The 16033-nt window shown below is 36.4% G+C and overlaps 1 protein-coding gene across 1 annotated transcript in view; it reads left to right on the top strand.

The window, feature by feature from the left end:
* Window positions 1-662: 662 nt before the first annotated feature.
* LOC149802478 (uncharacterized) overlaps window positions 663-16033 on the top strand; it is an 84916-nt gene continuing 69545 nt past the window's right edge. Inside the window, exons 1-6 of the mRNA XM_089951520.1 lie at window positions 663-3683; window positions 4416-4457; window positions 5068-5199; window positions 8361-8451; window positions 9072-9673; window positions 15099-15243. Coding sequence (XP_089807646.1) covers window positions 663-3683; window positions 4416-4457; window positions 5068-5199; window positions 8361-8451; window positions 9072-9673; window positions 15099-15243 — 4033 coding nt within the window. The remainder of the gene's footprint in view (window positions 3684-4415; window positions 4458-5067; window positions 5200-8360; window positions 8452-9071; window positions 9674-15098; window positions 15244-16033) is intronic.

The raw sequence follows: 16033 nt of genomic DNA, 5'->3' as shown, positions 1-16033 counted from the left end.
ACGTATACATGCAAGTTAAATAGTGTAACGTATACATACAAGTTAGATAGTATAACGTATACATACAAGTTAAATAGTGTAAGGTATACATACAAGTTAAATAGTGTAACGTATACATACAAGTTAAATAGTGTAACGTATGCATACAAGCTAAATAGTGTAACGTATACATACAAGTTAAATAATATAACGTATACATACAAGTTAAATAGTGTAAGGTATACATATAAGTTAAATAGTGTAAGGTATGCATACAAGTTAAATAGTGTAAGGTATGCATACAAGTTAAATAGTGTAAGGTATACATACAAGTTAAATAGCATCTTTGTCTTTTTTATGCATTTAAACTTTAAGCCATGTAAAAATTCTGCAGACAAACTACACGATTGTACAAAAGTAAACTGCGGTCAATCTAGAAAAAAATCTGCATTATGCTTAATGGAAAATGCTTTTCTTTTATTTAAAGTTAACATTAACAAAATCCATGGTAAAATGTGCAGTTTTCTTATTCTTCTGTAGTGGATGAACTCCTTTGGCTTGGTTGTCTAGAGGGACGTTTTGATGGGAGAGAAACTCTCATAATCGAGGCGGAGGAAAAAGAGACAACTGTCGTGAAATGCAAAAGCTATTGTTCAACCCGAGGCTTTATTATTACATTAGTGATGGACAAATCGGAATGCACTTGTGGTGTGCTCGCAGACCTTGGTTCAATGTCTAGTGATAAAAGCACGTGTAGCTCACAGGGAAAATGGCAGACTTACATCGCATCCTGTCTCATTATTAACCCTTCAGGTGACAGTACGTATGGTCTTAACGTCTCTGTTGAGAAGATGAACGCATGGAACTATGTGAAACCCAACGAAACAGTCGCCATTTGGATCAGGCCTAATTTCAAAGTCACTTTACCCTATCATGTAGATTTTGGGGACGAAACCACGTCATTAATCTCGGGTAATGGAGTTAGCTATTCGTGGAAAACAGCGGGGACATTCCGAATTAAAATTTCGACAAACATCGGTCTGATTTTAGTTTCTGCTGAAACAACTTTAAAAATTGAAGACGTAGATGAAGGAACTAAACCAGGTCATGTGATGATATCTGGTTTCCATGAGAGAAAATCAAAAGTTGGGCTAATAGATTTTACCAGGATGGACTACGCCAAGAGCAATTGCAAAGTCAATCTTGATGACAACGTGAATGCGATAGTTCTTCAAGGGCTATCTAAGTACGTGCACAACACAAGCTACAATCAGACATACACTAATTTTGGACAATACACACTTCTTTCAGAGTGTACTAATCCTTACGGAACCACGGGTAACATATCACATTTCATTTCGCGTAAATTTGAGGCATCTTACCACTTCCATACTCTCGGAACCAATTTCAGCACAATTGTCGCTGGTGATGACCAGTTTCTAAATTCTATTACAATTCTTCAAAATGGTGTCCTTATGCCTAAGAACAATACGAATGCAGTGCGCGCATACACAATTTTATCGAGAGGTATGTTTTTATCGGAGAATTATATGGCTTATACCGCAAATAATATTATTATCGATAAGAGAATCTTGAACGTACAAAACATCATTGTTCAACCTTCAATATCATGTGACATTCTAGATGCAGCATGGACATTGACTACAAATATTACAATTAGAATCCCTGCTGGAAATAACCTGCATATTAACATATCTTTTGGCGTCGGTGAAAATCCCATGTACTATATTGATCATGCACCGAACGACATTGTTATTAAGTTCGAGGTTGAGTTCGAATCCCTCGGCTACTTCCCTATAATCGTTAATGTCTCAAATGACATCAGCACAAATTATGCTGAAGACCTGGTTTCAGTTGAGGTTCCAATCGTGAACATTTCTGTGAAGACTCAAAACATTACGGACAAAGTGGATCCCGTTGTCTTTGTGATAGACGTAAACACCGGAACCAGAGGACCAATGAAAGTTAATTTCGAAATCAATCATGACGATGGACATTTAGAAACTTACAAAAGTTTTAACAGGGAATATTCATTTGGTACATATATCCATAAATATTGGTTCAAGGATTGGGGGATATACACAGTATGTGTGCGAGCGTACAATCGGATCAGTTCCGTCTCTCAATGTGTCCCTGTACAAGTTGGAGAGGAAATCACGTATATTGATCTAAAAACTAACAGCATTCTTCGTGTCACAACTATGCAGTCTGCGGTGTTTAATATCAGATGCCCGAAAGGCTCTGACAAGACGTACATAGTTGATTTTGAAGACGGGTCCATCTTCGTGTTTAGTGACAGATATTTGATGGACACGCAAGAGTCTGAGGACTGGGGGATTACAACAGACAAGTATGGGTCTCATTTATTCACATCACCCAATCCAGGCAGTGATAATATAGGAAGCCTCAATAAAATCTCCGTGAGAAGAAAGAAAAGGGAAGTAAATGGAACACATGCGATGAATGTAGAAGATAACCACACCACATCACAAACCTTATTACGTGATGTCTCTGAGCGTGAGGAATCTGTGATTTCAGATTCAAATAAGACTTTTGTTACTAGCACAACTATGCAAACCACGACGACGCTGGGAGACTATGAAGAGCCTGGTAGTACAAACACTAGCACAGCGCGGAGACTTAAAGATGGCTCCATTGAGGTTACACACAATTACGTAACTCAAGGAGTCTTCACTGTCAAGATAAGGGTAAACAACTGGTTTAACTCTGCCCAAGACACATCTTGCACAAAGGTAATCGTCAATAATACCGACACGTCAGACTGCCAGGTGCCAGCCATAAACGTAGGAAGCCTCGTCTCTTCTTCAGACTATCCATTGAAGAGGATACGTGCAGCCATGATAAATTTGACCGCTTCTGTGAGCATTAATTGCCAGACTCCAAGGCAGGCGTCTTATGCATGGAGAGCTGTGAGAATTGTGACGGAGGGTCAACGCAATATAGAGAGACCGCTTCATGCCGTCTGTGTGGATGAAAACACGTATCCAACACTGCACATTCCTGCCGTGTCACTGGAATTTGGCTTATATCGCATCACACTGACAGTGGCACCTATGGGAAGGTCCGTACTAGCAAGTATGGTAGACTTCTATGTACAAGTGATACCCTCTCCACCTGTTGCCAGATTTAGAGATGAGGATCATACATGGTTCTTTCTCTATGGTTCTACTATTGCCGATTTCACACAATCCAAAGATCCTGATTTTGATACCACAGAGGGACTGGAGTTCGATATATTCTGCTTTAGAGATGAGGACCAACACAAAGTAGCGAAGTTATCATTTTCTGAAATAATGTCTGCTTCAACGGTGGTGAAAACTACTGTGACTTACAAATATACGACCAAAAACCCATTGGTCTTGTACCAGTATGGTAAATGTTTCTCCGACAAGAAGAATATCACAAGTGAGATACTAACACCAAAGGGTGTGCTGACTTTCCCATCCGAGTTGTTTGTTTCAGAGAGATCTTCTTTCGGTTTTCGTATGTTTGTCACGAAGGAAGGGCGCACTAGTGACGTGATGACGACGTTTGAGATCAGGCTTAGTAATGCCACCAATCTTCTAGACCAACTCGATGACCTGCTGAAGAGTAACGATACGTCCGGAGTCCTGAGGGCAGTCAGCTACTTGACTTCCAGTTTGTCAGCTGGTTCATCTGGCGTAAGTTTAAGACGAGAGACAACAAACAGACGTAAAAACAGACATGAGAAAACTTCAATTGTATCAAGACTGATTTTTAACATATAAACATGTTTTTCTCATGACAGTCACACTAGGCAGAGAAGACAAAATATACATTGTCAAATTTTGCAACATATTATCTACATTTTTTCCACAAGTTTTAATCAGTTATCCTTTGCAACTAAACTTGCTACCTGAAATTAGTTTTGTTATCTATAACCATATAGTATCAATTCTGAATTTGTCTTGATTTTAATTGTAGATGCAAAGTAATAACGCTATGAATGGTAATGAATTAGGAGTCACATGCAATAATCTGACGTTAGTTCTTGCTGGTAAAGTTCAATTTTTGCCAACATCTGTTGATTTTAATTAAAAATAGCCTGATTAGAATCGATCATATTTACAGGATAATGATAGCTTTTACAAAGCCCGAATCTTTTCAACGAATTGAGAACTTTTAAATGACGTCGATGTATGAAAATACACCACCATATCCGTATACAGTGGTGCAAGTAAGACGGTACGCTTAGGTACGCGTTACTTTACGAGATTTTTATTGCTGGCACGACCGTACCAGAAATACGGGGTGGAGGTCGGTACCATACCGGCAAGAATTATGTTCTACGTGCACCACTGGCAATATATATTGTTTGTTTTCAACGACGTTAGGAAAATTACACTAACTTTTTTTTTATTCGTACATTGCAGAATAATACCGGCGATGCTGATGTCAAGGAAGAGAGAACAGGGGTAAATTATACGCTTTTTACTCGCTCATAATTTTAACATATCACCATGACTGGTATTGAGTCAGTAAGAGAACTCTTGGAATTTGCTTGGTCATTTGAGGAGTTATTGACTTAATAGTTGTTAAAATGCCCTCTAGACAGCAAATTTTTAAGTCTAACTAAATCTTACTTGCATATATGATAGTAACATTATTTAAAATATTGTATAAAATTGGATTTGAATATTTTTTTTTACAATCACAGCATTTGATAATTTGTTACAGTGTAAGATAAGATGTGAAAAACTCTGATTTTTTCTCCTATGGGAAACATTATGCTAACCCACTGTGAACAATCTGAATTTTAAAGACAAACCCGGTGTGATCAGATTGGACTCTATACCTGATGATTAAAGATACTCGCGTTATAAATTAATAGCTTTGTTTGTCATTATTTTTAATTTAATTCCGAGCAGAAAAGTCTTAAATTTCATGTCAAGAAAATGCTACAATACAGTTTTCAATTGAAATTTATATTCTTCAGCATTAAAATTGTACTGGACTAAACCTCACACGTAGATTAACTATTATCAGCAACGATACATTTCGTATTTTTTCTCCATTTTTTTAAAGATAAAAGGAAAGTTGTTATCAGCCCTAGATACGGTGTCAACGGGGGTACAAGACGTAACCCAATGTGACGGAATGTTGACCTTGGTCGGCGCTCTTACGGAAGACACTTCTGAAATAACGGAATCTTCACGGGTATATTTAAAATAAAATTACGAAAAGAAACACATGCATAGGTACTTTATAACATAATGCATCTGATGTTCGACATACATGTGGTCACATAATACATGGATTCTATGACGTGGTAGACAAGCAAAATGTTAATTTTAAGAAAATTTAGCCGTATAGATTGAATGAGTGTATTGCGTTGTTGAGAAGCATATCTTAGCAAACGACCATTAATAATTAAATGACAAAGAGGATGGCTGTTATTAGAGAATGTTAGTTCGCTCACTAGTAGCATAAGTAATACTCAGACATACGTAGATAAAACACGGGTAGCATAATTAATACTCAGACATACGTAAATAAAACACGGGTAGCATAATTAATAGTCAGACATACGTCGATAAAACACTGGTTGCATAATCGATACTCAGATATACGTAAATAAAACACGGGTAGTATAATTAATACTAAAAAATTTATGACTAAATAGAGATAAACAGTTTTTTAATTTTTTTATTTTGTATAATGCACACTTATTAAAGAGATAGAAATTAGACAAATAAATAAATTTTGAAAAATTTATAATAATATATCATATCTTGATATAATATTGACGAATGTTCAATATTTCATCAGAACTCAATTTATATAATAAAAAATTATGGCGTGCATAATACTTAATGTAAAGTATTTTATAAATAATTAATCATAATATATTGAGAATTAATCTAAAAATACACTTTCATTTTCAAAGAATTATTTAACTAATTTTTATGATATTAGTTTATATTTTCACTAATAAAGTTATTCTGCAATGTCGAATAATATAAAAATATTCTTGACTAGTTGTAAACAGGAGACATAATTTTTAAAAAAGAACAAGAACAGGATTAATGAATGTCGTATAGTGTTTTTGAATTTAGACCTTTTGGATATACCGTATTAAGACGGTAAATCCATTAGGTTTCATTTAGCAGACGTTCGATCTCAGAATCAGCTTTAACAATAGGATGGAAGGAGAAATCTTGCAAAGTATGGGAAATTTTGCTAAAATGTGGGGCAACATTAGATGAAAATGATTGATCGATATAATTTTTTTATATCTGATCTATGTTGGTTCATAGGTTTATATATTTGTTGACTGGTTTGTCCAATATATTGGATGCCACATTTTTCGTATGTGATCAAATAAATAACATTTAATGTTGCACAATTAGTGTCACCACGCATATTAAAAGTTTCTTTCGTATTATTACTATTGAAAAAGTATTTTCATTAATAAAAGAACAGTGCAAACATCTAGGTATATTACATTTAGTTGAAGATCCTATTTTATATGATGTTTTTCTAATTTAGAATTAGGAAATCTTTTAAGATTTTTAGTCCTTTTATAGCAAGTGTGGGTTTGCTTTCCTATAGCGATTTAACACTTGCTTTACATGATAATTTTAATAAATCCCAATATTTATTGATAATCTGACCTATATTAGGCAAACTTGGATTATATTCAATAACAAAATGAATGATATATTCATTTCTATTTTTGATTTTACGTTGTAAAGATTCAAGTTGTGTAAGAGAAGATACTTTTTGGAAAGAGTATTAATGATGTCAACAGGGTAATTTCTTTTTAAAAAATGCTGACTTAACTCAGTCAAATATGATTTAAAAAGAGTGTCATCCGAAATAATTCTTCTGTATCTTTTTGCTTGACTATATGGTATCCCGTTTTTACATGATTTAAGATGGCATGAAGAATATTCAACATATTGATGAATATTCGTGTTTTTAACATGAACCATGGTAGTAATGTCATTATTTTCATTTTTCAAGACATCTACGTCCAAAAATGATACTTTAGTTTTAGACTCATTGAATGTAAGTTTTATTGTTGGATGTAATTTGTTTAAATTGTCTATAAAATAATAAAGGTCTTCTAATGAATAAATCTAAATCATAAATAAATCGTAGATAAAATTGGTAGCATAATTAAGACTCAGACATGCGTAAATAAAACACGGTAGCATAATTAATACTCAGACATACGTAAATAAAACACGGGTAGCCTAATTAATACTCAGACATACGTAGATAAAACACTGGTAGCATAATTAATACTCAGACATACGTAGATAAAACACGGGTAGCCTAATTAATACTCAGACATACGTAGATAAAACACTGGTAGCCTAATTAATACTCAGACATACGTAGATAAAACACTGGTAGCCTAGTTAATACTCAGACACACGTAGATAAAACACGGGTAGCCTAATTAATACTCAGACATACGTAGATAAAACACTGGTAGCATAATTAATACTCAGACATACGTAGATAAAACACTGGTAGCCTAATTAATGCTCAGACATACGTAGATAAAACACTGGTAGCATAATTAATACTCAGACATACGTAGATAAAACACTGGTAGCCTAGTTAATACTCAGACATACGTAAATAAAACACTGGTAGCCTAATTAATACTCAGACATACGTAAATAAAACACTGGTAGCATAATTAATACTCAGACATACGTAGATAAAACACTGGTAGCATAATTAATACTCAGATATACGTAAATAAAACACTGGTAGCATAATTAATACTCAGACATACGTAGATAAAACACTGGTAGCATAATTAATACTCAGACATACGTAAATAAAACACAGGTAACCTAATTAATGCTCAGACATACGTAAATAAAACACGGGTAGCCTAATTAATACTCAAACATTCGTAGATAAAATTGGTTGCATAATTAAAACTCAGACATGCGTAGATAAAACACTGGTAGCATAATTAATACTCAGACATACGTTGAAGATAAAACACGTAAATCTTACATGATTCTGTCGTTTCTTTTATCCATCAAATCTGTGCCGCCTTCCAAGTTGTTTATTGTCTTTTCTCAATGCAATGAAAGTTGCATTTTTATTTACGTCACACGTCTTTTCTTGTGCAAAATTGTAAGGGTAATTAGTTAAGTACGGCGTGGTTTTACTATGATTACATGTATGTTCGCTACATGACATTCCTGTCATTTTCCTCCAAAAGATTATTATTATTATTATTATTATTGTTGTTGTTGTTGTTGTTGTTACTATTATTATTGTTCATGTGTTATTATTTTATTGTTATTATTATTATTATTATTATTATTATTATTATTATTATTCAGGTAAAAGCTACAAGTGCTATTAAGAATACTGCCAAGGTAACAGAAGAGTTTGTAGACGAACCTTTACATACTATGACAGATTTAGGACAAAGTAAGTAATGATGCCTCGTTTATTTATTTATTTATTCATTTATTTATTTATTTATTTATTTTGGTTTTGGAAACCAAATTAAAATTGATGTTAGCAGATACATAATACATTAATAAATACATGCATATTTGTGTCCGATATAAAAAGAAGAACCCCCAATTTTCCAACGTGTTATTAAAATTATTCCATCGGAGGTGAATTTCCCTTATCGAGCATACTACTGTCATATTCATATACCAAGAATGATAGGCGAGCATGCCATAGCTCCGTCCGCAGTTAAAATTCAAAGTGACACATTTTTTGTTGCTAACTTTTATGAATGAATAATACCACAACAAAACGGGGGCAATTATACCTTTCGATATCACGTGGATAAATAATACCGCTACAAACGGGAGCAATTATACCTTAAGATATCGCAAGGATGAATAATACCGCAGTAATTAACTTGGGTTATATCTTTAGTTCTCACGTGGAGATGTCGTATGCATCATTACAAATACGGCTCTGCATTTAGAATCCTATTCCCAAAATTTGTTCTAGCATCGCTTCAGTTACTTTTATTTATCTCGAAGAAAAATGTTTTCTTATAATAATTTTGTCTCGTTTTATTTTCGTAGAAGTCGTCGGGGGAATAGCCAACGTCTTGCCAATAGAGGATGCGACAGCAAAACTGGTGGAGCAGAAAATGGAAATGCGACTTGCTGAGCAGCAGGCGGCAGTCGGGGGAGGTCTCACGACAGATTATCCGCCAGTAACTGAATCAGTGAACATAAATCAAGCCTCAAGTGGTACGACTGATGTAGGAGATAATTCAAATTTTGAAGTAACTACAGTCGAGACTGTCCTTCGCACTAATCAAGGGAGTTATAGCTGGGTAGCTACAGGATCAAGCGAGTTCCTAGACTCCATCTCATCGGAAGACGATGATTCAACAACAGGTATAATGCAATATAAAGAACTTCTAAAAAGATGCCAACTTAAAGACAGTGATCAACTGTACAGATTGTACACATACCTCAGCTTCTACGATTCGATATTCACATACGTAATTAAAAACAAGAGCGAAGAGATAATGATTAATAAAGACATTCTGAAACTACGGAAAAATCAAATATTCTGTTACCTTGCCATCAGCGAGGAACCCGATGATATAGAATGGTATCTGAACAGACTGTTTGATGAGGAAAAGCAAAGGAGAGATTTGGAAAGAAAAAATGCGGTGAGTTACAAATCGCAATGGTGTTAATGATTTAGTTATAGACAGCCGATACTGTTGTGTTTGTTGTTGTTGTTGTAGGGTTTAACGCCATTATTCAGCATACGATAGGCGGCCAGTATTAATGGTGGAGGAAGAACCCGGGAAAACCCCGGAAAGAACCACCGACCCACGAGAAGCTACTGGCAAGCTTTCTCACATACCCACTTTGGCTGAATCCGAGACTCGAACCGCCGCAGACAGAGGTGAGATGGCAGTGATCCGTAACGGAGAGCGCTTTAGACCACTCGGTCACTCGGGGCCCCCAGACGATAATGATAATTATGATAGTAATGATGATGATATCAGTGGTCTTGTTCATTTTTTTGTGTGTCTTGAGATGGGTAATTATCTATCTGAGTGAGTCTTTTAATGGCAAAGAAGAGAATCCGAAAGATCTGTACCATATTGTTGTTAATAAAAATGTCTACAATTCAGTGAGCACCAAAATACTACTTTCTTTGGATTTAAATCCACTCGTTGTGTATAACTACCACTATATGATAATAAAAATATAATTAAAAAACTGTACATCCCTGTATTCTACGTACATTGTGAAACTTCGGACTTTCAATCGTTTAAAATGTGCTGAAAACAAATATGTCAGGTTCTTGACTTCTGGTTAACGAACATTCTCGATTTTCTCTGTAAGATTAGAACTTACCTTATTAGGAAATATGTCAGGTTCTTGACTTCTGGTTAACGAACATTCTCGATTTTCTCTGTAAGATTAGAACTTACCTTATTAGGAAATATGTCAGGTTCTTGACTTCTGGTTAACGAACATTCTCGATTTTCCCTGTAAGATTAGAACTTACCTTATTAGGAAATATGTCAGGTTCTTGACTTCTGGTTAACGAACATTCTCGATTTTCTCTGTAAGATTAGAACTTACCTTATTAGGAAATATGTCAGGTTCTTGACTTCTGGTTAACGAACATTCTCGATTTTCTCTGTAAGATTAGAACTTACCTTATTAGGCTTCTGTCAGCTCTTATCGATTACTTATATCAGACGAAGAGAGGAGAGCAGGTAAAGTAAAATTTTGTATAGTTCCATTGTACCTTTAACTGGCTTTTTATTTTCCAATAAAGAGTTGAATTGGACCTTTAATTGGCTTTCTCATTCTCCAAGAAAGTGGTGAATTGTATCCTTAATAGCCGCCCCCCCCCCCATTTATTCTTCTATAAAGAATTACATTGCGCTTTTAATGGACTCCGTTATTCTATAATAAGGAATTTAATCTTTATACTTTGCATCCTTATTCTCCAGCTTAAGAAAATTGAATTGTTCCTGCAATTTGCCTTCTTATTCTAAGACAAAGGGATGAGGAGTTCTTCAATTTATACGTAGATCATGCTTAATATTGCCTTCGGAGGAAATGAGATCATTCGAACCTTATTCAAATCCATCGTTTCAGGACAATTTTTATTTAAACTCTGAACCCTAGCAATTTTCCCCTGCATTTTAAGTCGGCCGTTGTAATACGTATCCCCGTACTGAGGAGAATAGGATGGTCCAGCTAGGATAATTGAAAAGGTAATCGTGAAGTAATTATTATAATAGATAGGCTAGAGATGAAGTGCTCGTGGATGACTTTCAACGACTCTAGTAATGTTAAAGACGATAAAGATAATCGTTTTTTTAATTTTCTTCTCATAGCTGATTGCCAGGGCTATATAAAGTTTAATCGGACGCCGATATCAATCTCTGAGTTCGAACATCAAGGGGGCAGGTTCAAAGTTGTAAATATTACTCACGTCACGTATTAACTGGTACAGCGGTCTAATTGGAAGAAGGTGCTTATATAGAATTAGTTTTGGAACAGGGCGCATAAGCTAGATGAGAATTGCTTGTACCACTGCTACAACACGCAAGGTAATGAGGATTGACATGTCGATGCAGCAGAGTTCGCACTGACTGACGAATCTTTCAATGAAACTTTAGTAATGGTTGAAAGCTGTTCGCCCAAGAGTAGCGCAGGACATTCAAAACCTAACGGCAATGAAGATGCTGTTCAGATTGTTAGTGAGCAAGCGCATTGATGACAAATTAGAGGTAGCTCTGTGCTATGTTCATGACAGTATTGTACCATTAGCAACTAGAATTATAAATGTTGTAGGGAATGTACGAAATAAGACCCCGAGATCTGTGACGCAGTCGTAAGCGCTGATGTACATCCGCAGGGGTCGCATGCATCTGATCTGGGGCGCATGGGACGTCCCATAGCATCTGTGCGCCATACAGTAGTATTGTACAGCATATTAACAGCGTGAAAGATAGTAAAATGAGAGACACAGATTATGTTGTGAGCAAACCCAGATTGTAACACTCTTTCCATGTTTTCGACCCCAAGTATTTACGCAAACACAATCTTTGAGCCCATCAAACTCACAGGTAACTTGCTCCACGATACCGCAGCAATAATTAGTATACTGGATCAAAATCCTTAGCCATCTTTGCGATCGCATGTGCCTATCACAGATAAGTTGCCAAATTAGGCAAATCAGACAAAATCGTAACATATAAATCCTGTGACACTCGGTTCCTGGCTAGACTACAAATCCAATTTCGAAGCATGTACCCAGTATAATGGCTGAAATACTGAGCAAAAAGGCGTGTATCTCAGCTTCCCTTCTCTGACAAGCGCAAAGAGTAATCGGAAACTGAATTGATGGCGCTGGGGATAATTATGAGCATATAAGTGATTTAACTGAAGTTCTGGCGAAAGAGAATTTTATTGACGCACTGGTTGGTTCTTGTATTGGGACTTCATATTCATCAGGCGCGGTCAGAAAGTTTAAATGATTACATACAGCAAGCCTTGGAGTTGGAAGCCTTTGATCGCACATAAAGAAAAACAGCGCATGGTTATTGTGGCTACTATCGTCACTTAGGAGCCGATGAAAAAGAACGGAAGTAACTATCAGAATAAATGGCGATTGAGCATCTGCTGGTTCCACTAAAACAGATGATCGGAGAGCTTCATGACGAAATAAATACGTTGAAAAAGTCGTCTGAGCGCAATAAAGCCCTGAGTACTAACGTTGGAGCGCATTCCTATAAAAAATACTTGAAATCCATGACACGATCCAATGTTTCAAATGTTGATGGAGGATACATGAAAAGAAACATTGTTCAAAGCTAAACTAACCTGAAAAAGATGATAACAAACTTACACCGGGCCAAGCTACAGCCTGGGTTGCGTAAAGATTACTCAGGCCCCATGGCTGACACCGCGACATCGATCGAAACGGGGATAAAGGCCATAACCAACAGAACTCGGTTGGAGTCCAATCAGTAGTTACCGAGGCAGGAATGTATGTAACAACCAAGATCCATGGCCTCGATACCAACTTTTGAGTGATGCTGGATCGACCGTCACACGGGTATCTGAGAAATTCTATTGGCAAATCCCTATCTAAAATCGTCCTCAGCTCATCAAAGCTAACGGCATATTTAAGAGTGGCGATAAGTCATTGACTGTCTGGTTCGAAGTAGCGCTGAGGTTTTACAAACTAACTTTTGCAGCAATTGGCTTCTTGTAGAAGTGACATTGTCATACTCACAGTCTGCTGTGTTCCTGAAAGAAAAACACCTCACCAGTTCGAGAATGTGAGAGCAAATGGAAGTTGTTCACGCTCTAGCAAGGAAAAATATCAAACGTGCCATGCAACGGCAATAGCGATATCATAACTGTCATTTGTCTTGGGAAAGTTTCAGAGCAGACGATGAAAAGATGTGTTCTTTCGATAACGAAATATTGGTTTTTCTCCCAAGCTTTCGAGTCACTGGCGGGGACCGTTCAATATTTTAGACAAAGTGATTGAACTAGCGTACAAGCTGGGGAAACGGACGTCCACAGACTTTACATTATGACCTATGCGGCTTTGTCGTATGCAGCTTTTAACTTGAGAACTAAATATGCCATACATCGTAGACGATGCAGAGGCTTACGAGGATGCACGGGACTTCGGAATTGTAGGCTTGCTTGAAAGATGTGGCGATACGATGGTGGACGAAATTGACGGCAATTATGCGGATTGTCAATCAATTTCATAAGCCATTAGCTGTGTCACGTCGTCGAGAACGACGTGTTCCATAATGGATGGATGATATTGTTTTGTCTAGTGCTTGAAATGTCTGGTAAATAAGTTGTTCTATCATGCGTCGAATCATCGTGAATCAAAACAACTTATTAAAACATTCTGAATGACGAATGATTTTTTGGCTGATTTATTCGCATTATTAAAACTGTTTCATTATGTTTTGTTTTGTTTTGAAATGCGGGACACATTTCTCGTAGGCATGGGTAGTGTAGCTGTTTTCCTCAGCGTTTTAAGTCGACCGTTTTTATAGGTATCCTTGTAATGAGAATGGGATGGTCCAAATAGGAATAGACTGCCAGGTAACGTGATAGGTCACGTCATAACAATATATATGAAGGCCGGCGGCGAGTTAAATCCGGGTTTTTTAAGTGTATCGTCCACAAAGAAAGAAGACTAAAGAAGTGGAAAATTAAGAAGATAGTCGGGATGTACTTATTATAATAAATAGGCTAGAGGTGAAGTACCTGAAGAAGGCTCTCCGTGACTCTAGTAACGTTAAAGACGATACTGATAATGGTTGTGTTTATCTTCCACGCAGAGGCAAGTGCCAGAACTCAACATTGAGTAAAGACAGAGAATGAACAGCAAGGAGGATGGTTCGCTTCCAGAGTTACAAATATTCGTTTACTAAGACCTCCTTGAGTCCTATTGATACGTCACAGAGCCAGTGAGGCCTATTGGTACGTCACAGAGCCAGTAAGTCTTATTGGTACGTCACAGAGCTAGTGAGTCCTATTGGTAGGTCACAGAGCCAGTGAGTCCTATTGGTACGTCACAGAGCCAGTGAGTCCTATTGGTACGTCACAGAGCCAGTAAGGCCTATTGGTACGTCACAGAGCCAGTGAGTCCTGTTGGTACGTCACAGAGCCAGTGAGGCATATTGGTACGTCACAGAGCCAGTGAGTCTTATTGGTACGTCACAGAGCCAGTAAGTCCTATTGGTACGTCACAGAGCCAGTGAGGCCTATTGGTACGTCACAGAGCCAGTGCGGTCTATTGGTACGTCACAGAACCAGTGAGGTCTGTTAGTACGTCACAGTGTCAATGAGGCCTATTGGTCACTGACCCTTGTTGTAGTACTCCGGTTTTAACTCACACGTGGATGACTCAATACACCGTTTATATTTTCTTAAACACTTATTGTACAGTACTTCAGGCAAGAATAGTCAAAGCAAAAATCAGGACATTTTTCTTTCTTGTTTAAAAATTGTTATCATTTGGAATAATTTGGTTAGAGATGCTTCATACGTGACTGACGACTATACTTCTGTTTTTAACAGGATAGGGATGTCAGTCATTTGTTTTTGAATGCGATTGGATCCGTATCAAACAGTATCCTTGGCAAGTCTGAGGGAAACCAAACAACGTCATTCCAAGCCAAAGGTATAAAGGTCAGCATGAAGAGAGTGGATAATACAACAGGAGGTAAAAATAAATAAATTTCAGCAATTTTCACCATTATTTAAGCAGTTTATCCCACATGTACGACATCGGCCATTCTAATGTATTTTTTGCTGTTATTGTATGCCTTAATTAAATATACTTTACGAATGTTTAATAATTTTAGCAGCTTTGTCTGAAAAACAAAACGTCGTAACAATTTATCGTTAAATGGTCCAAAATGTTATTTTTTATTTTGTCAAAACAACTTTACCTTTACAAAACTTTGCTGTAGAGATATTTTGCATGATAGCGAATTTTGTATTAACGATAAAATTACATGACCGATTTTAGATCCAATCTCTTTCAGATAAGTACAAGGTCTATTGTATGGAACCACAGGAAACATTCATTTTAATATAAGCGGATTTGCCCTGATAACCGATACGTATTAATCCGTATTAATCCGTATCAGTCCGTATTAATCCGTATTAATCCAAATGAGCTCATCATATTCTTATAGGTACAACATATTTGAGTAGTTTAGTTTAAGACCGTAGAGTCGCAAAAAAAAGTTTTTTTAGAGGCTTTCGTCCTGGATATAAATTTCTTTAAAATATTTCACAGAAATCCAAATTGCTTTTGAAATCTAAATTAATTTTTTCTCCTTTTCTTAGTCTCTGGTATTTCAGTTGCACATATTTTAGAAATCTTTCGGTAAACCAACTGTTACGACTCTATGGTCTTAAACTAAGTAGAAGAAAAGAACGAAACCTACAAGTTTATTAAAATTCAACAAATAATTTTTTTGCCTATAATACAAGGAAGAAGATTT

The sequence above is a fragment of the Sinohyriopsis cumingii genome, chromosome 3 (assembly GCF_028554795.1).
Source record: "Sinohyriopsis cumingii isolate HCF-2022 chromosome 3, ASM2855479v2, whole genome shotgun sequence".
In the NCBI taxonomy this organism is placed as follows: domain Eukaryota; kingdom Metazoa; phylum Mollusca; class Bivalvia; order Unionida; family Unionidae; genus Sinohyriopsis; species Sinohyriopsis cumingii.
This window is presented reverse-complemented; position numbering and strand designations above follow the sequence as displayed.